This window comes from Maniola hyperantus, chromosome 12, assembly GCF_902806685.2.
Source record: "Maniola hyperantus chromosome 12, iAphHyp1.2, whole genome shotgun sequence".
In the NCBI taxonomy this organism is placed as follows: Eukaryota; Metazoa; Arthropoda; class Insecta; order Lepidoptera; family Nymphalidae; genus Maniola; species Maniola hyperantus.
In genome coordinates this window covers 2,897,740-2,919,749 of record NC_048547.1, presented here as the reverse complement: position 1 = coordinate 2,919,749, position 22,010 = coordinate 2,897,740, and the positions used below count along the sequence as shown (strand labels likewise).

The 22,010-nt window shown below is 36.3% G+C and overlaps 1 protein-coding gene across 3 annotated transcripts in view; it reads right to left on the bottom strand.

Moving 5' to 3' along the window:
• The window catches only part of LOC117987173 (acid sphingomyelinase-like phosphodiesterase 3b), a 66,103-nt gene that overhangs the window by 17,101 nt on the left and 26,992 nt on the right, over positions 1 to 22,010 (bottom strand). For all 3 annotated transcript variants that reach the window (XM_069502234.1, XM_069502231.1, XM_069502232.1), the window contains exon 3: positions 187 to 255. In XM_069502234.1, coding sequence (XP_069358335.1) covers positions 187 to 255 — 69 coding nt within the window. The remainder of the gene's footprint in view (positions 1 to 186; positions 256 to 22,010) is intronic.

Genomic DNA, 22,010 nt, shown 5'->3' with positions numbered 1-22,010 from the left:
AACCTTGTCCTGAGAATAATTGTATACACAACAAAAAAATAATTCACTTTGGTGCAGTCGTACATACACGTGTGGTGATTTATTTTTATTTATGTAGATTGAGAACACCTTCGAGAACATTAAGAAGAACTTTCAGACACTGGTTTCACCTACCTTAATAAAAATCGTGAGCAATTCTGTACTTACGCCTTCTAGTGTCGCCCGGCGCTGCGTAGAGTGGGTCGTAGTGTAAATCCGTGATGTGCCAGAAGTATCCTGCAACAAGAGAAAGAACTAAAAACTTTATCTACGCTCATAATGGGGCTGATTCTCTTGTACACAATCTCTAAACTAAACTGAATTAACGGTTCTAAATCTAGTGCTATCCTTTTCCGCAAGCTATATTATGAAAAGCTGTGATAGCCTAGTGGTTCGGATGTCCGCCTTGTAATCGGAGATCGGGGGTCGATCCCGGGCACGCACCGCTAACTTTTCGGAGTTATGGGCGTTTTTATCTAAATATATAAAAGTAAAAGGTGACTGACTGACTGACTGACTGACTGACTGACTGACTGACTGACTGATCTATCAACGTACAGCTCAAACTACTGGACGGATTGGGCTGAAATTTGGCATGCAGATAGCTATTATGACGTAGGCATCCGCTAAGAAAGAATTTTTGAAAATTCAACCCCTAAGGGGGTGAAATAGGGGTTTGAAATTTCTGTAGTCCACGCGGACGAAGTCGCGAGCATAAGCTAGTTAATTATATATCACTTGCTTTAACACCTGAAAGAACGTGAAAGAACACGTCAACAAAGTGTATCTCAAATCAAGAAAGACTAAGATGCGTCACTGGACAATTTCTTAGTCAATAAGATAATTTATAAGTTTAGGTTAAAATAAAATTACTTATTAGTCATAAATTAGGCTAGATCGTAATACAATTGAGTAGCTAATTGGCACTCATTTAAAAAAAAAACTTGCTTTAACGGTGAAGGAAAACATCGTGAGGACACCTGCATGCCTGAGTTTTGCATAATTTTCTCAAAGGTGTGTGAAGTCTACTAATCCGCACATGGCCAGCGTGGTAGACTATGGCCAAAACACTTCTCACTCTGAGAGGAGACCCGTGCTCTGTAGTGAGCCGGCGATGTGTTGATAATGATGATTTAGGTTATACTTAGTAGGTAATACGGACGCCACACCTCAGTGGTTCGTAGGAAAACTGTTTGTGTAGTGAAATAGTAATGTAGCTGCTAATTCTATGTCAAGATGTGAACGAGTGTGCCTGAACGCGGCCTACTGTGCTAAGTGGTATACAGGCCCCATTTTTTCCAACTGTATATCCCATTCGCATTGGGGTCGCGCGCTATTTTTATTTCGCCATTTAGAAATACTCGTGACCGCCAGTGTTTTTATTTGGCACCGTGGACTTTATACGAAACTGGCTGATGCCCGTGACTTCGTACGCTAAAAAACCCGTGTGTTGGCTACATAGCAATAGCTGTCATCTGTCAAGAGGGAGTTGACAGTTGACGTTGGACGTAGGAAGTTTGAGCGGCGTCTGACGCAACGCAAGAGGACAGAAGAGGGTTGAAAAATGTGAAATTGAACGGACTAACTGTTTATAATAAGAATACGAGCCTAATAGTGTGTCATTGTAAACTTGAACAGTGTTTGCATAGAGTGTTTGATTTATTATGTGTTAGAATCTGCGCCTTACAAGATATGATAACGACCAGTGACGTCACGAGTGATTACATAAGATTACCTTGAAGATATAAGTATAAGAAAGGATGGGGCTTCTTATACGTGGGAACTCTTTGATTTTCCGGGATAGAAGCAGCCTATGTCCTTCCCAGAGATATAAGCTAACTCTGTACCTTTCTTCATAATCGGTTAAACTGTTGGGCCGTGAAAAGCTAGCAGACAGACAGACACACACTTTCGCTAATTTTAGTATGGATATAGATTATAATAAGGAATAAGGGGTATGACTCAGAACGAGAGTAAATTTTCCTCGTGTTTAGTAGATTTGTCCCTATTCCCCGGCAGTCATTAATCAGTGTGTTTTTGCACCACCCGAGGGAGCAGATAAGCCAGCGACATGGCTTTCTTATGGGAACGATGAATGAGACGCAATTCCTTGTATTTCCCGTATTTTATTTGCTTTTATTTGTTGCTAATGTTTTTGGTCTGTATGAATAATAGCGCGGGATTTTGTGGTGTACCTAGATATATAACTTTTAGGGTTCCGTACCTCAAAAGGAAAAAAGAAAGCCTTATAGGATCACTTCGTTGTCTGTCTGTCTGTCTGTTTACCCGTCTGTCCGTCTGACCGTCAGTCGTGTCTGTTAAGAAAACCTATAGGGTTACTTCCCGTTGACTCAGAACCATGAAATTTGGCAGCTAGATAGGTCTTATAGCAAAAATAAAGGAAAAAGTCTGAAAACCGTAAATTTGTACATAACAAAAAAAATGTGTTGGTTCATGAACAAATAATTAGTATTTTCAATTTTCAAATTAAAATAACTATTTATACCAAGTGGGGTATCATAATAATATGAAAGGGCTTTACCTGTACATTCTGAAACAGAAAGGCTGTGAAAAAAATGTAAACAGCTAATCAACCAATCAAATGGCAGAATTTCTTGACGATTGCGATAGCCATGAAATGGTTATTCTTACACAATTGGGGGGCAGGTTTTTATTTATTTAAAAAAAAAATCTCTTTTTTTTTCAAATAAACTTATTACACTTAAGTACTTTCGAATAGTCGGATGCATCTACCACTGGTTCGGAATGCCTTTCCTACCGAGAAGAACCAACAAGACACTCGGCGGTTGCCCTTTTCAAATATTTGATATAGGTACAAGATTATGCCATGTACATACAAAAGTATTTGCAGTCTTGTGCGTTGCTGGAACGAGCTGCAGGTCAAATCCACGCTCTTTTATCATTTAGATAATCTTGTCATCAATTGTGTAATATGCTTTTTTCAGGAGCATATTTTTAATAGATTTTTTAAACTTGTGCAAAGGTATTTTCATGCATAATAGCTTTTTATATATCAAAAGAAGCTTTATTTTGATAAATTCAAAAGAAGCTTCACTGAACGAACAACAAGAAACTCCAATGTACAAAGATTTAAAAAAGAAATTCCACAATCAAATCCGACTTGTATCAGCAGTTTAGTCTTGAACTAATTAAGACTGCAGCGCTAATGAAGTTTCGGGGCTGGTGTGGGAACGGAGACATGGCCTTAACTGACACGTAAATCTCTATCAACTTGACTGATAGCTTCATTAAGTGCTTATTTCCCCGAGGAGTTCTCAGTTTTACAAAACGCTGAAGGCAACTCTTTTTTTCTTGTTTTTACCCGTCTAAACGTACGAATTTTGATTTTAGCAGTTTATTTTTGTTTGTTTGTCAAGTTCCCTTGTAACTTGGGTCTTGGAAGCAAACTTTAAAGCTGAGAATTTTTAGACAGAAAACCCCAATAATTTATTGGCTCGACAAGGGACTCTAACCCGGGAGTTCATGATCTGCAGCCAAACAAACTATCCACTAGGACCAGACCAACGGGTCAGAGGCGAGAATAGAAAAGTACCTACCTAGTGAACAAACAATGAAAAAAACCGACCAAGTGCGAGTCAGACTCGCGCACCGAGGGTTCCGTACTAGTAGTATTTTATCGACATTTTGCACGATAAATCAAAAGCTATTGCGCATATAAAAATCTTTTTATAAATGTACAAGTTCTTTCAAAATATGATATCTAACTTGGTATAACTTTGAAAGTGGAAAATACTAATTAATTGTTCATGAACACATTTTAATTATTTTTGTGATGTAACCACAAATTCACGGTTTCCGGATTTTCCCTATACCTACGTGTGCTATAAGACCTACCTAAGTACCTGCTGAATTTCATAATTCTAGGTCAACGGGGAAGTACCCTATAGGTTTCTTGACAGACAGACAATGAAGTGATCTTATAAGGGTTCCTTTTTTCCTTTTAAGGTACGGAACCCTGAAAAAAGGTCTACTTACCCCGTCCTTTGACAAGAAATTGTTCATGAACACATTTTAACTATTTTTGTGATGTTACCACAAATTCACGGTTTCCGGATTTTCCCTATACCTACGTGTGCTATAAGACCTACCTAAGTACCTGCTGAATTTCATAATACTAGGTCAACGGGGAAGTACCCTATAGGTTTCTTGACAGACAGACAGACAATGAAGTGATCTTATAAGGGTTCCTTTTTTCCTTTTAAGGTACGGAACCCTGAAAAAAGGTCTACTTACCCCGTCCTTTGACAAGAAAATCTGCAGTCACCTTGAAGGCTTGACCTCGACCGGTTCACTGTGTCGGTAAAACTAAAAAACTTTCACCTTGCCAAGTATTCCCACACCAATTCCCGAATCGTCATTAGTACTGCAGAGTTAATTATACAAAGCTCGCCGCAAAGCCAACCCGATGAATACTGTCCAATTATAAAGCTAACCTCTACGCTCGATATTTAAGTTTGTACCTAACTACTAAGCATTAGCTAAATTATGCTGCGACTAAATTATGTAGGTAATCTTTAAATATCTTCCCAAAATTTTATATTGCGTTTCCTAATTGGTTCAAGTTAGTCCTTAATTGCGATTTCACCCGGTGGTAATGATGATGTAGTTTAAGATTTAAGCTGGATATCATAATAAGCGTATGCCAGTTTTATTAAGCTCATAGCCCTTTATTTTTATTTATGCTTCTTCCCGTGGCCCCAACACATGTTGGCTAGAGCTAAAGCAGCATTGGGCCGGTATATTGGGTCCTACCTACCGGGTCCAAACTACGTGGATATACGATCGAAAGTTACTGAATACAAGCGACCCAAAAACGTGACCCTGACCGTAACCGTGACGGCAAATCCTGACCCCTCCAAAAATTCGAACTTGTGGCTTTACCAAATATTGTAATAAGTATGATAATTAGTAAAAAAAAAAAAAAAACTCCCCCAGAACGGCTTGTCACCGCGGGGGTAGTAGACAAAAACCCTCCACCAAAGAAAAAAATACTGCCACTATAAATAATAAATGTAGCCACTTTCAACGTTAGATCATTGGCGAACGAAGATAGAGTCATACAACTAGAGCATGCAATATCACAAATAAAATGGATGGAGGAGGCTTTTACCGCCACTGGCGGCCCTTATATAGAATTTAAATAAGTAAAGTGCAATGTACTTATACTCTCTTTATGAAGAAGGGATTAGATTATTTAAATTGTGTAGAGTAAATATTAAATCCTAAGATAGTAATAATAAAAATAAAGAATATCTAATTAAGTAAACTATAGATTAAGTAATGTAAAATTAGTTAGTAATGGATAAAAATAAAGCTTTTTATGTATTTATTTATTTATTATGATAATTAGTGAGATCCTAGTTAAATGCAAACTGCAAGATATGAAACTAAACTGTTTTTATTGCAAAAGGGAAATAATATAATATTTATCAGCATTTTACGGAAAAGAGCGATAGAACGCTCTTGGAAACCTTTTAGTCCATAAAACTTGAAGCCTTGCAGTGGGTACGGAGATACGGTTTATATAAAGCTAAGCTTACATTTTCTTTTATATAAATACTAGCGTATGCTCGCGAATTCGTCCGCGTGGGCTACACAAATTTCATACCCCTATTTCACCTCCTTAGGGATTGAATTTTCAAAAATCCTTTCTTAGCGGAATGCCTACTTGGTAATAGCTATCTGCATGCCAAGTTTCAGACCGATCCGTCCAGTACTTTGAGCTGTGCGTCGATAGATCAGTCAGTCAGTCAATCAGTCACCTTTTCCTTTTATATATATTTTAGAAGACTAGAATACTAGATAATGCCCACGACCTTATTCGCGTGAATTGAGGTTTTAAAAAACTCTTTGATTTTACGGGATAAAAAGTAGCATGCAAAGTATCACACCAATACGTTGTTCCGTTGCGGTGTGATTGAAAGACAAACCAACAAACCAACAAACAAACACACTTTCACATTTATAATATGGGTACTGATTAGGAAGTGATTTAGACTAACGACGTAATAAAATCTACACATAGATGAATCTCTAGAACGTTAGAGATGCTGGGGCATTTCACTCGATTAGTCCTTCTTTCAAAGTCCATGAATAATTCAAGAGTTCTGCATCGAGTTGCATTCAGAACTGTGCCGAGTCCCTTTTGCATTTCTCAGTTAGCAACTAATATATTATGTACTAAGTACCTACTACAATATATACCTATATAAAATTCAAAAATTCAAATCATTTATTCAAAGTAGGTACTTTTGTAGGTACTCTTTTTGATAGTCGTATTATAGATGACTAGCTGATGCCCGCGACTTCATCCGCGTGGATTTAGGTTTTTAAAAATCCCGTGGGAACACGTTGAGTGTGCCTGCCTAGACTGTGTCTCTTTCCAGGTCTTTGACTATACCTACCCATGCAAAAAATCACGTCAATCCGTTACTCCGTTGCGACGTGATTGAAGGACAAACCAACAAACCAACAAAAGCATGCAAAAAATTACGTGGATCCGTTTTTCCGCTGTGGCTTTAGCACGTATTATTTTGTCTTACTATGCGATCACTTTTATATTAAGTACATACAATATTTGCGCGATCTTTGCTACAATATTGTGTGTAGAAGTGCAAGGTCGTAGGGTTACGTACTTATCCTCATGGGATTAACTTTAAGCACAGAAGATATAATAGTACTAACGTCTATATTGTTTGCGTGTGCTTTGCTACGTTACCTATTTAAACGAGTCAAAGGCTCTATGCGATCACCTTTTAGGTATGTTATTGTAATTTGTTGTTTGATTATATAACTAATTATTGTTTTGCTATCGATTATATTATGTAAACTTAAACATTATGACTTGTGATTAATTTTAGCAAAGGTCAAAGGTAACAATGCATTGTTTCAGTAGCACATTTTAAAACAAACTAAGTACCTACAGTACGCGGCCGAAAGTAATGTACATCGACCTTTAGAAGGAGATAGCAGATTTGTAGAGCGTTGTCTCTGTCACTCATATTTATATGACGTTTTGTCGGTCTCAACGACAGGGATAACGCTCTACAAATCTACAAAGCCGAAATGACATTCTAAAGGCCGATGTACATTACTTTCGGCTGTTTACTGTATAGGTAGGTAGGTATCTAAATTATCTCTTCCTAGACGAACTGCGCGTTTGCAGTCGATATTATAAGTCCCGCATATTGCTAATGCGCGTGGCTGCCATTTTCGTGACGTCAGCACTAGACTGAAGTTTCGAGCTGATGGTATATTTTTATTTCGGCTGACCTCAAAACGACGTAATTTCGATGTTAATGAGACATGGTTCCAGCGCAATATCAATTTGCGGGACTTATACCAGATGCTACACGCATGCTACAAACACATGCGTGTGCTACCAACAAGCAGTGCTGATAGCCTAGTGGTTAAGACATCCGCCTCCTATTCGGGAGGTCGGGGGTTAGATCCCGGGTACGTATACCTCTAACTTCGGAGTTGTGTATGTTTTGACTTGCTTTAACAGTGAAGGAAAATATCGTGACGAAACCTGCATGCCTGAGAGTTCTCCACAATATACGTTCTGAAACCGTACATAGTAGAAATTCCACGGATACTTACGTAAGAAGCGATTTGCCTCCTCATTTCTAATCAGAACTGCTAAGATTTGGAACACCCTTCCAGCATCAGTTTTTCCCTCCAATTATACATACTACCTTCAAGTCGAGAGTGAATAGACATTTTCTAGGCAAGCGCGCTCCATCTTATGCTGCATCATCACTTGCCACCAGGTCTGATTGCAGCCAAACGCTAGTCTATAAATTAACAAAAAAAAATCTCAAAGGTGTATATGTCTTCCCATCCGTACTTGGCCAGCTTGATAGACTATGGCAGAACCCTTCGCATTCTGAGAGGAGACCCGTGCTCTGTAGTGAGCCAGTAATGGGTTGATCATGATGATACCGTTCAAGTTCGGTTGTAATTAACTGCTATCGACTGCAAGCCTGCAGTTCGTCTGATGCAGCCTTAACTTGTGTAAACAAAAGTTGTACCTATATATAGTTATATATATAAAGTTACCACTGAGTATTAATCTGTCATCATCATTTAGCCAATTATAGCCTACCGGCAAAGGGAACTACTAGCGGTGCCATATGGCACCCAATTTCGTAAAGATGGCCACAAAATTATGGGAAAACGTTTTGATTTGACATTATTCTACTAAATGTGCTTTACCTTGAAAAGTTACCCACAGTCAGATAATTGTAACGTTGAGTTTTCTTCTTCTTCTTAAGAAATACCTTGGTCTGAGGATTAAGTATATTGTTTACAAATGCCTGTGTCATTGTACATCCAGCAAAAGCTTTCAAAGCGTCATCCTCGATAAAATATCTATCTAAGGCATCTTAAATAATGAGAAATGTTCTCTGGAATCTCCAAAGGACATAAATTAAGGCGAATATTAATGTTTACAGCCCAGAGTGTTCCGTTACAAAGGAATAAATGAGCTTTAGAAATTAATGTGAATCGTGGAAAACAGGCTGAAATGGGTACTCGTGTTTTGGGTACTCGTGTTTTGAAGATGCCGTTTTGCTTTTTGCTGAATAAAGAATTCCGCAATGATATTATTATTCAAGCAAAACACGCTGATAAGCATCCCTCATATTTTCATTGTTCCGTTAGGATCAAACCACACGATGCGTTGTGTTGGCGGTGGTGCGCGCCTAAGCGGTGCCGCTGCGTCATCCTACATACAAAATGTTGAAATACATTGCGACAAGGCTCTCTTGGCACTTGAATGACATTGACAGAAGGGCGCTGTTGGAGAACAAAGGCTTAGACTATCAAACAAGAACAAATGGGACACTTGACGGCAACGTTAGTTCCGATTTTCGCCACGCGCCAAGACAGTCTTGTCACACTGTACAAATTGCTGTACCATGCCCTACGATGCGTTACGACATCGTGCGAGGCCGTACCGCACGCGCAGCGGACTTGAAACCAAAGATACGAGGTGGGGAGGGGTGGTACTGTGCAACGCCATACTTTTTGCCGGAGCAGCAAGTCAGTGCCCGTGTGGCACCCAATACACAAATCCACAGCAGCGGTGCGGCCCCGTAACTCGCAGAAACGCATCGTGTGGCCTCAATCTAATTGAAAGTAAATTTTCAAGGCACATTTCAGGATTTTCAGAAATTACACCGCTCACTGAGTTTCATACATCCACGTGAGTGACCCCGGGCGGTTCATCATCGTCATCATCAGCTATCTTGCTCTACTATTCTATTCTTCTATTTGTTTTGTTTCTTCTTTGTAATGTTAGTGTGGCATCAAAAATTTTAGATATCTATATATTATGTATCTACTAAATAATTTGATTATTTTTTTACTTTTAATCTAAATTTAAGTTTATTTAATAGACTTGTTTATCCCATTTTAAATCCAAAAAAATAAATTCATATCATTTTAAATACCTACATGTCAAAAAGAGCGGAACCGGCAGGATTCGAACCTGTATCTCCCTGGGAATTATCTCCGGAATCGAATGCGATTCCCAGGGAGATGCAGGTCCGAATCCTGCCGGTTCTGCACATTTTGATGCCTATATATTGTAAAATAATTGGCAAGCTTCCATCGTTACTTCAGTGAAGCTAGAGACAAACTTCCCATATAATTAGCCATTTAAATCAGACTGTAATGGAAGAGCGCGAGTAGGCAGGAAGTCATCGGCAGGCAACCGGGATGTAGTCATCAATCAAGGGGTTATTATGAGGTCGCTACGCCCGTGTGCGTGACGTCTACCTATACGTCCATCACGCTAGTGCACGTGTCCCACTTCTAACGAACTGATTTTATTCACTACCGACCATGTCGGGCCGACCGTGTTGGATTTATTATAATGGGTATCATCATTACCCATAATCATAATCATAATCATTTATTTATTTTGCTCAGATATGGTAGGTACATGTGTATATTACAGTAACATAATCAGTTACATATCCTGCCAAGCATGGCGTGCAAAATTATTTCTAAACTAGCTTATGCCCGTGTGAGATATAGATAAAAAGAGAAGTTAAGACAGTGGGCTTTAATAGTGATGATAAATTAAATCCAATGATTACTAATGAAAGTTATCATTTATCAATTATTTGTCAGGTAAGGCCAAATACTAAGTAATTAAAGATCAAGCAAAGCATCTGCCGTCTTATTTCAAAGTAAGAATCCTAATCATCTAAACAGGCTTCTATAATAATTAGAAGCTAACAACCTAGTGTTTACTTTTATCTCAATGTATAAAATAAATAGCACAAGAGGGTAGGTGATAAATACAGAAGTAAAACCAACCAAGTCGAATAATAATTGAATTGTATTGTTCAGCATTGATCTATTTATATTAAAATGAATCTACCACCCGTTTCGCTAAGGTGTTTAGTCATGGAGAAGAAAGGGCAAAGAAACTCCATAACACACATCTTTTAAAACATTAGAACGTTGAGTAAAGTAGTAGGTACATATTTGGTACACAGTTACAACAGGTAACCTATAAAAGGCAAATGATTACATTACATTATAATAAAATATAAGAATACTTAACTTCAGTAAGGTCCGCTGTGTTTGCTCTGGGCTGTCGATACAAGACTGTCCCCTCTCTGTCGAGGTAGGGTACTTTTATAACACTGCCATCGCAAACAAGGCGGATATCGACTATCACATGATCTTAATATTAATCATTATTTATTTTAGGTTTGTTGACAAAAGGTATGTTGACACACCCAATTTACAATAATAAAATCAGTGACATTGATGGTCTACGTATTAATAATTTACAATAATAATAAGCGACTTAAATTGTCAGTTTACACGACATTATTATTTCACATAATAGCTATTGCCAACTGTATGTTGACAATAGCTTAATATAATGTCACTCTTAGTATATTGACAATATTTAATTTACAATGAATAATTAGTGACATGTATTGATAATTTATATAATATTATTTTTCATATTTTCATATTCCTAGATACCAAATTAAACAAGAATAAACAATAATAGTTTTACACTATTGTATTGTATGATGACAGTAAGAAACTAGGAACATTGACATTGTATCCGGAAACGGAATAACGATTCTGTTTTAAACATCACAACAAACATTTACTTCAGACTCCCAAGTTTATGATTAGATGAATTTTAGCATAATAATTATGTATCCAATTTTATCGTAATATAACACGGCCATACTGACAAGTACTTCGCTCCCGAAGTACATAGGGAAATACGGAGAGAAAGGAAAAAAAATCCTTATGTTTTTTTTTTTTTTTTTTTTTTTAATACCATTCGGCAATAATAACATTTGTCCCTTTTAGGATTAAAAACTCTTGTCCCGTTTGGGAATCTCAACGTTTGTCTCATTCGGACATCTCAAATTATTTATTATTATTATTCGTATTACCATTATACTTATATTTATTATAAATTTACTATAATATGTATTTATTATTACATTTACCATATTTATTTATTTTATTTTTAATTTATTTACTTTTATTATTATCAATATTTGTTCCATTCGGAAATCTCAAGCTCGTCCCATTCGGGAATCTCGATATTTTGTTCCATTCGGAAATCTCAAGCTCGTCCCATTCGGGAATCTCGATATTTTGTTCCATTCGGAAATCTCAAGCTCGTCCCATTCGGGAATCTCGATATTTTGTTCCATTCGGAAATCTCAAGCTCGTCCCATTCGGGAATCTCGATATGTGTTCCTTTCGGAAATCTCTTAGTTCGTTCCTTTCGGAAATCTCTATAGTTTTTTTTTTTTTTTGTCCCATTGGGAGTCTTAACATTTTGTCCCATTGGGAGTCTTAACATTTGTCACATAGTGAGTCTTAACATTTTGTCCCATTGGGAGTCTTAACATTTTGTCACATAGTGAGTCTTAACATTTTGTCACATTGGGAGTCTTAACATTTTGTCCCATTGGGAGTCTTAACATTTTGTCACAATATAGTGAGTCGTAACATTTTGTCCCATTGAACTTTTTGTCACATGGTGAGTCTTAACATTTTGTCCCCTTAAATGTTTTTTTTTTTCTTTATCTTTTTTTTTTCTTTTTTTTCTTTTCCCTTTCCTTCCTCTCCGTTCTCCTTCTGTCATTTAGCATAAATTATTAGTATGTTTTATTATAATTCGGCCATCTTGATAAGTACTTCGTTCCCGAAGTACATAGGAAAATAGAAAACTGCAGCCCGTGAAATTAAATCAACTACGGCAACAAAAGCACCGACACAAAAAAAAATAAGATTGTGCCATTCGCAAAACAAAATTCAATGATTCAATGTCAATGTTACTGTCATAAAAACTAGGATAGACGTCAGACCGAAATTAGAGTAGAAGAGAATATGTTTTCTTTGTTGATTATGTCTTATAAACAAGTGTAGTGTATGCAAACCAACTCAAAACAAGAATAAATTGATAACACGTAACGTAGGTATTTATAAAATTAAAATGTTCTGATAGCATTACTGAACAGAAAAAACTTGAGCAGGTAATCTGCCTTACGTTGCTAAAAAAGTAATTTAGTTAAATAATAAAAGTTACTTGAATGGACCATCTCTTTTGTGTTGTTTTAAGAGAAGATAAATGGTCGAGTTATTTTAAGAAGCAAAATAAATAAATAAATATAGTTTATGTTTAAGTTACATAAATCAGAATAAGGTAATTTCTTCAAGTTTCGAGTTGTAAGTACGATGCAATTTCTCAAAAGCAAACCTACTGATTTGATTATTATTATTATTATTGTTTCGGTATATCATAACTTTCTAAATGATTTCACATATACTTTATCAAAAACCGTTCGGCCAATCTGACCTCTAACTAGACTTATTCTTATCCAAATAAATTATACCACAAACACGTGGTTTAAAGTTAAAAGTTGCAACAAGTTCACTTCGAAGCAGCACATAAATACACTTCACTTAACTTTCAAAATTGAAGCGATGTTCCAACCAGCGGTGCCACACTAGCACCAAGTGCCGCTGACAACAGTGTTGCCCATCGCTTTGTGATCATCGGGCACCAATACCAAGTGCTGCCGATGACAGGCGGCAGCCTGTCGCTTCAAGGAGAAGCCGCATCCACGATTACTGAAAGCATTTGAAAAGTATTAGTATTGCGACAAGAAAAGAATTATCGTATCCCACTTCTGATGTGAGATATAGATAAAAAGAGAAGTTAAGACAGTGGGCTTTAATAGTGATGATAAATTAAATCCAATGATTACTAATGAAAGTTATCATTTATCAATTATTTGTCAGGTAAGGCCAAATACTAAGTAATTAAAGATCAAGCAAAGCATCTGCCGTCTTATTTCAAAGTAAGAATCCTAATCATCTAAACAGGCTTCTATAATAATTAGAAGCTAACAACCTAGTGTTTACTTTTATCTCAATGTATAAAATAAATAGCACAAGAGGGTAGGTGATAAATACAGAAGTAAAACCAACCAAGTCGAATAATAATTGAATTGTATTGTTCAGCATTGATCTATTTATATTAAAATGAATCTACCACCCGTTTCGCTAAGGTGTTTAGTCATGGAGAAGAAAGGGCAAAGAAACTCCATAACACACATCTTTTAAAACATTAGAACGTTGAGTAAAGTAGTAGGTACATATTTGGTACACAGTTACAACAGGTAACCTATAAAAGGCAAATGATTACATTACATTATAATAAAATATAAGAATACTTAACTTCAGTAAGGTCCGCTGTGTTTGCTCTGGGCTGTCGATACAAGACTGTCCCCTCTCTGTCGAGGTAGGGTACTTTTATAACACTGCCATCGCAAACAAGGCGGATATCGACTATCACATGATCTTAATATTAATCATTATTTATTTTAGGTTTGTTGACAAAAGGTATGTTGACACACCCAATTTACAATAATAAAATCAGTGACATTGATGGTCTACGTATTAATAATTTACAATAATAATAAGCGACTTAAATTGTCAGTTTACACGACATTATTATTTCACATAATAGCTATTGCCAACTGTATGTTGACAATAGCTTAATATAATGTCACTCTTAGTATATTGACAATATTTAATTTACAATGAATAATTAGTGACATGTATTGATAATTTATATAATATTATTTTTCATATTTTCATATTCCTAGATACCAAATTAAACAAGAATAAACAATAATAGTTTTACACTATTGTATTGTATGATGACAGTAAGAAACTAGGAACATTGACATTGTATCCGGAAACGGAATAACGATTCTGTTTTAAACATCACAACAAACATTTACTTCAGACTCCCAAGTTTATGATTAGATGAATTTTAGCATAATAATTATGTATCCAATTTTATCGTAATATAACACCCGCAACTTCGTCCGCGTGGACTACACAAATTTTGAACCCCTATTTTACACCCTTAGGGTTGATCTATAACTAAGAGATTTTAACATATGATCTTAATAAAATATGTCATACTGCTAATTGCAAAAATATTAACTACAAAACTTCTTTATAGACACTTAAAACCTGTCAGACTTTCATACAAACTTCAAACCCCTATTTTACCCCTTTAGTTAGGGGTTGCATTTTGAAGAATCGTTTATTAGCGGACGCCTACGTTATAATAGCTATCTGCATGCCGAATTTCAGCGTGATTCATCCAGTAGTTTGAGCTGTGCGTTGATATTTATGATTATCTTCATAAATTATCTCATTTCATTATTATACCTAAATGCGAAATGTGCTTCTTTTTTGGTTTATTGGTTTGTTGATTTGTCCTTCACACCGCATCGGACCAACGGATCGACGTTGAAACTAAATATAAAAGTATAATACCTTAAAAGACAAGTAATTAAAAAAATAACGTTGAACTTATCTTTTTACAAGATAAGATTTTAATTACGGAACACAAAGTTTCAACTAGAACAAAAGGTCTCAAGGAAAATCACTACAAACTATTGTTGCAGAGAGAGGTATTGCTATAAAAAGTAAAAGAATAAATCGTTTTACGTCTCTTGGTTAAATAATGGTATAGCACGGGATTCAATTTGAATGTGCAAAGAAAAATGAAAAGTTCGATTCTATGTTCTCCGTTTTTTTTTAATTTGATCGAGTTTTTAATTCGAGGGAAAGCCGTTTCCACTCCGAAGATTAATATTTTTTTATCGGTTTTATACTGTGTGACAACCATGGAAGGGGTTATGTATTTATTTATCAGTCAAAGTTTATATTGCAAAAGCTATCAACCAATTTTGGTAACATTTTGCATGGTGATACATCACATTAAAAATTTCAAAATTTCCTTAAGCTAAAACAAAGATCCCAGAAACATTGCAGGTTTATTGCAGAGTTAATTTTGTTTTTTTGTATTTTTTACTACTTTTGCAATTTTTTTTTTTTTTTTTTTTTTTTTTTTTTTTTTTTTTTTTTTTTTTTTTTTTTTTTTTTTTTTTTTTTTTTTTTTATAAGCCTACCTCTAAATTTTTTTGTTTTTCTTTAATATATATATATGTTTTTTTTAATAAACATCTTTTTTTTTTTTTTCCTTATATACTTCTTTTTTTCTGGTTTTTTTTATATATATATATATATATATATATATATATATATATATATATTATTGCTTATTAGGTATATCTAACTCTAATTATCTAATCTAAAATAATCTAAAATAATCTAATTTTTCAGAGGTCATCCCAAACGCGAGCAAAGGCCTCCCCCTTTATCTTCCAGGTTAAAATGTTTGAGTAAATTTCCTTTGTTTTTGTTACGTATATTCTGAAGTTCAGGGGGGTGGTAGTCGCTAACTCCCTCGGTGACCAGCCGTCGTGGGAGTTTACAGTGGTTATTAAGATAGTTTAGTGCGTTTGTAGTTGTTTGTAGGTTGTTAAAGTCGTGGCTTGCGTGTGAGGGTTTCGCTGATTGCTATTCATTCAGGTCATTTGAAGCGATCGAGGGTGTTTGAGAGATACCTTCCCTTCTTTGAACAAAGTTTGTTAAGCAGCTCTGTCCTCCCAATGTTGTTTTATTTTTTTTTTGCTGTCCTGTGCTTAGTTGTTGATTCAGAGCTGGTAGAGGGGTTTCCGTCTGGCTGGGGCGGCGAACTTTCAAGCTCTCTCTTTTTAGACTGTTGATTTTTCCTAGAGCCCTCTACTTTTTTGCTGCTGCTGCCGCCCCCTGCTATTATTATTTTGTCGTATTTTAGGTATGCCATCTTCCCTTCACTCCTCTCCTTCTGCACCTGTTCTTGCAAAGACTTTCTTACTTCTAAAACATGGGGCGGGAAATCCTCTTTTACGTAAATGTTGGTGTTTTTGAGCTTACTTTTATTTTTAAGAATAGCTATTTTCTTTCCATACGTTGTAAACGTGATATTAATAGGCCTTATTTTACCTTCCGTTGGTTTTCCCATTCGTCTAACCATTTCTAGGTCATTCTTATCATATTTTATCCCCATATTATTGATAGTACTTAAAACTTTACATTCCAAGCCTTCATATGATTTTTCTCCCTCTTCTATCCCAAAAAATATGACATTTCTTGCTCTTATCTGTTTTTCCATTAGTGCAATCCTCTTCTCATGATTTTCATTTGTTTGCTTAACTGTTTCAATTTCTTTCTGAATAAGAATAAATTTTTGGTCTATATTCTCATTTATTTTTGAGGTGATTCTTTCCTCCTGGTTGGTAAGAGTAATATTCATATCGCTTCTAATTTTAATTCTTAGTTCATGTAGAATTTTTTCTAAGTCCGAACCCATGTTTATACAAGCTATGATCCAGCTAGCGACACCTCGCGGTATACTTAATTATTACGACGTTGTTAACGAAACTCACGCTACACGATTTACTAGTTAGTGCAGTCACTATGTTGTAGATGGCACTACTTAGTACAGACAGGTGACGTTCAAATATATCAAAAGTTGGCGTAGCAGTACTTTTACACTACAACCGTTACTTTATGATGACAATTATAATTTTATTGTGATCCTATTTTGTCATCCTATTTTTTTATATCGCGTTTGTTATCACAAACTTCACAATAGTTGTATTCGTTAGACTTTTAGCTGCTATTTAAACACTTGTATTCGACAAATAACTGTAGATTTATGCCGTTTTAAGGTTTTATCACTCTCCAGCTGATTATTTGCAATAATTTCTTTATTTTCACTATTTGTACTGAGATAACACTTCCACCTCTAAATCACACTGTTTAGAAACTTTATATAACTTTTTATCCGAAGGAAATGCACTGTTTATATTTATTTTCGCGATTATTTACGGAGCTGACCGTGAACTTGGCGACGGTGGCGCAATAGTAAACATAAATTTTTAGCTTCGCAATTATTAATTCGCTTTGCCCCTACATAAAATTTTATTCCAAAACTTTTACTCTTCGATTTTTTACTAAAATGTATTGTTCATTGTAAGTGTATCATTTTCATTAAAACAAATATTTAAATAAGAATGCTTTTCATATTTAAATATTGCGCTAGGGAGTGCCCTATGGTAAATTCCCTTATATAAGGTACTAAAAAGACTCGACTTCATCGGATTTCGCTGACTCAGTTAATTCCTGTAGACATAACACTATATCGCAAGACTCAGTTTGAAGATTAACCCCCCAAATAGTGGGGTATCATTAATCAAGCCCACCTGTCAACAAAGAGACAGGCCTATGATTAGCGCCTAAATTATCATCCGACAAATAGGTCTAGTTAATGTTAACCACATACTCATATTACATTTTCGAATAAAGAACAAATTGAGCAAAATCGATCCCGGCTTCGCTTGGATTGAAATACTTGGTAAAAAGATTTTACCACCGAACGTCGACGAAGACGTCGCGCGTCGGGCGAGTTTCCACCCTTATGTCGTCGACATCCCATCTTCACGCTCGAAACTCTTTGCGTCATCTGCATTCCTCATACACATGGCTAAGGTTTGGAATACTCTTCCGCGATCCGTGTTTCCTGCCAATTGAATCCGGGTATCTTTAAAACAAGTAATAGAATCTTCAAAGTAAACACGTGATTGTGGTCAAGCGTGTGCCTATCTATACTAATATTACAAATGCGAAAGTGTGTCTGTCTGTCTATCTGCTAGCCTTTCAACACCCACCTATTCGACCGATTTTGGCGAAATTTGGTAAAGAGATAGTTTGGTTCGCGGGAAAGGACATAGGATACTTTTTATTCCGGAAAATAAAAAAGTTCCCACGGGTTTTTTAAAAACCTAAATCCATGCGGATGAAGTTGCGGGTATCATCTAGTAGGCTATATTTTATTTTCAAAAAAAATTAGAGATCCCTACGAAAATTGTAATAAGCTACCCGTGCGAAGCCCGACGGGTCGCTTGTAATTTATAACAAGAATAATTAATTCAACCCTACAAGATACATCATACATAGATTATAATATGTATAGGGTTTATGATCAAATATTATGTACATGGCAGCGTTCCAACGCCGTAACTGACGACTAATATTCTATCAAGCGCCATAGATACTATCATTATACTAGAAGGGTTCAAGGGGGTGGGAAATTCTATTATACCCCTATAAATTGTTGACTAGAATAGACGTTGCTCACGTCTTTGTCCTCGTTTAAACGTAAAGAAGTTTTAACTATACAATTAAGATACTTTTAGATATACGGAGAAAAAAAGAAACAATGTGAACATTCGCTAATTTAACAACGTTATAAAAGAAGCTAAATTTTAACAAAAAGTTGAAAATAATTTCTTTGTAATGAAATGCATAAAAACTTTTAAAAAACCAACTTCAATAACCACAAACACTAAAAATCACACACTCCCACTTACACACACACACACACACACATACATACACGCACGCACACACACACACACAAAAGCACACACGCATACACACACACACAAACATACACACACACTGTTGTAATTTTATTATTGTATATACCTACATTTATTCTAAATTCTGTTAAAAATAGTTTTAATTATAATTTTAAGTAATCTCTTTTGGCCTTCTGTTATAACTAGATTTAAATTTAAATAATAATTATGTATTTACGCTGTTGATTACTTTCAAATAAACAAAATAAAAAATAAATAAAAAAAAGTCGCTTACTTGTCGGTCTATTTGTTTGTTACAATTTAGATTCTCTTCCCAAATATCCATAAGCAGCATCGTTTCAAAAATCTTTGTATAATTACAAAGATTAATGAGATCATGCTAGCTTACACCCTTACAGTCGCAAAATACCTCGCCCACTCCCCACAACCCACCTTTATCTTTAAATCCTTTATGCATATTTGATAATACTATAATTAAGCAGTATGTATGCAGTGGAAACCGCTTAGAACTTGTAAAGGATTATCACCCAGTATCCGGTTAGTTTTCAGACCTAATATTCAAAATTTCGTTGCAAAAAGTATTTTAAGAGAATTTTTTGCTAATCCTAAGAGCGTTTACGCACTCATCCGATCCGAATCCGATATAAAAAATTCAAACCGAACTCGGATATTGCTTACGCACTAATCCGATCTCTGATCCAAATCCAAGCTATTCAGTGGACTTCTTTGAGATATCTACGTCAAACGTCTGATTTGAATCCGAGGCACATCCGAGATATTCTCACGGATGACGGATATAACTCGGATGACGGAAGTCGGAGCTAGTGCGTAAGCTATCATACAAATAGTTCTATGACCGTAATACGTCTCCTCTATTGAAAAATAATGTCCTACTGACCGAATTTTGGCCACGGCATTATTCTAATAGGTAGGTATACAAAGGTATAACTACTAGGATCGCTTCAGTACTGAGTGAACATGAAATTTCGTCTCTGGCAGCAAGCGTGCCGTATCTTAGTGGTCAGAGCATCGGGCGCGATCTCATGAGACGCGGGTTCAATTCCTGCCGATCCGCAAGTTTTGATATGTATTTAAAAAAAATTGTGTGTTGGTAAAAGGTTTACTGTTGGTGACATTACGTGCACACACGGAAACAGGAATGTTCGTTGCGGAACGGATTAAATCCGTCCATCTTGGAACGACCACGTGGACATGTGTCCTCTTGTTCCACGAGGTGTTCGATGGCACCACACTTCGTAGTGTGCCCAAAGAACTTGAGGATTCGCAAAGAGGAGAGCTGCAAAACTTATCTAGTGTAATTTGACCATCGTGCATCATATTAATTTTTTTATAAGGAATATTAGCCAAGTTAATTACTAACTAATATTCCCCTTTCCCCTCCAATTAAGCGTATAGCTTGTGCTAGGAGTAGGTACGACAATAGTGCAACGGGTGGGATTTGAACCCACCTTTTGGTTTTCAGTCCGCTCCTTTAACCGTTGAGCTATCGAGGCTCAATTGAAGCTAATAAACGCATATCCCACATACAGACACCGTCGGTGACATAATTCCCGAGTGTGCTGGGCGTGAGAGAGCCTGTGTGTGATGAATGAAACTCTTGAACTAATTAACCACATGAAACCCCAATAGCCCCAATCACTTGTTTCGATGTGAATTTCGGTGATATTCTCTAAGCTAACAGCATCGCTTTCGACGTTGACGCAGCGACTAAGGCTAATTTTATACCAGATATATGCTATGCAGCTATTCTGTGAGGATATCAAAGCTAAGCTATGAAACTATGTGACCGGTTTCACTAATGCTAAGCGGTGTAGCGGAGCGGGTATGATGTGCTATGAAGATGCACCGCCGCGATGGTAGCTCAGCTGTGTAGATGCCCGACTACTGCCAGACTGTTTGCTTATTGGTTTGTTGGTTTGTCCTTCAATCACGTCGCAACGAAGCAAAGGATCGACGTGATTTTTTGCATGGGTATAGATAAAGACCTGGAGAGTGACATAGGCTAATCAAAGAGTTCCCACAGGATCCCGGAAAATCAAAGAGTTCCCACAGGATTATTAAAAACTTAAATCCACGCAAACGAAGTCGCGGGCATCAGCTAATCTATAATATATATTCTGTAGTTCACGTGGTCGAAGAAGTCGCGGGCAAAAGTTTTTTTGTATAGAAATTCTGTGATAACTGTAGTAGATAGTATGACAACTAAAAATATTTTTGTAAGCCGTGGACTTGAACTATGTTACATGTCACGATAAAATTACAACTGTAAATAATTGCACCAGTACGAAACTGGGGCGGGTCGCTAGTTTAGAATAGGTATGTTACATGCAGTGAAGCATCAATGAAGCGAAGCTATAAATCCGTCGTTCTATTGACTTATTGATCAATGCCGTAAGAGTCAAAAGCTACGGGGAGTCTTGCTGGCCGCAGCCCCTTATTTATTTAACGAATGCTACTCGGTACGGTATTGGTAAGAGACTGCTATACTGCCAAACGTTTCTATTAACTGAAGCTTTAAATTCTACTAGAAATCCTTGTGCGACTTTTCACACTCTTAGCTTATCTATACTACCCATGCCAATATTATAAATGCAAAAGTGTCTGACTGCTAGCTTTTCACGGCCCATAATACTATAAATGCGAAAGTTCCTATTCACGTCCAATTCGTTAAATCGATTTTGACGTATTGATACTTTTTATCCCGGAAAAATCAAAGTCTCGAGCATCATCTAGTATTATAATTCTTTACAATACTAATTTTTTTCTTACTAACCTTCGTTTTACATACGAGTTGGCAATATAACGTCCATAAGAACGTAATAATATAATTGTGAGGCCATTACTAGGTACAAATACGTGTTTGCTCTTAAGGCATTGATCGATAACTCGATAGCCATTGTTGGATTTATTGCGGATTTCCACGAGAAATTCCGTTCAAACTAACTCTCTCGCCATGTTTGCTCCCCTCACTGGCTTTAGCCTGCGGCGGCGCCTATTTCCACACCGTGCTTTGATTTATAGTGTACACAGCTACTAATTCTTATGGCAACTAAATTTAAGAGTATCTTTTAC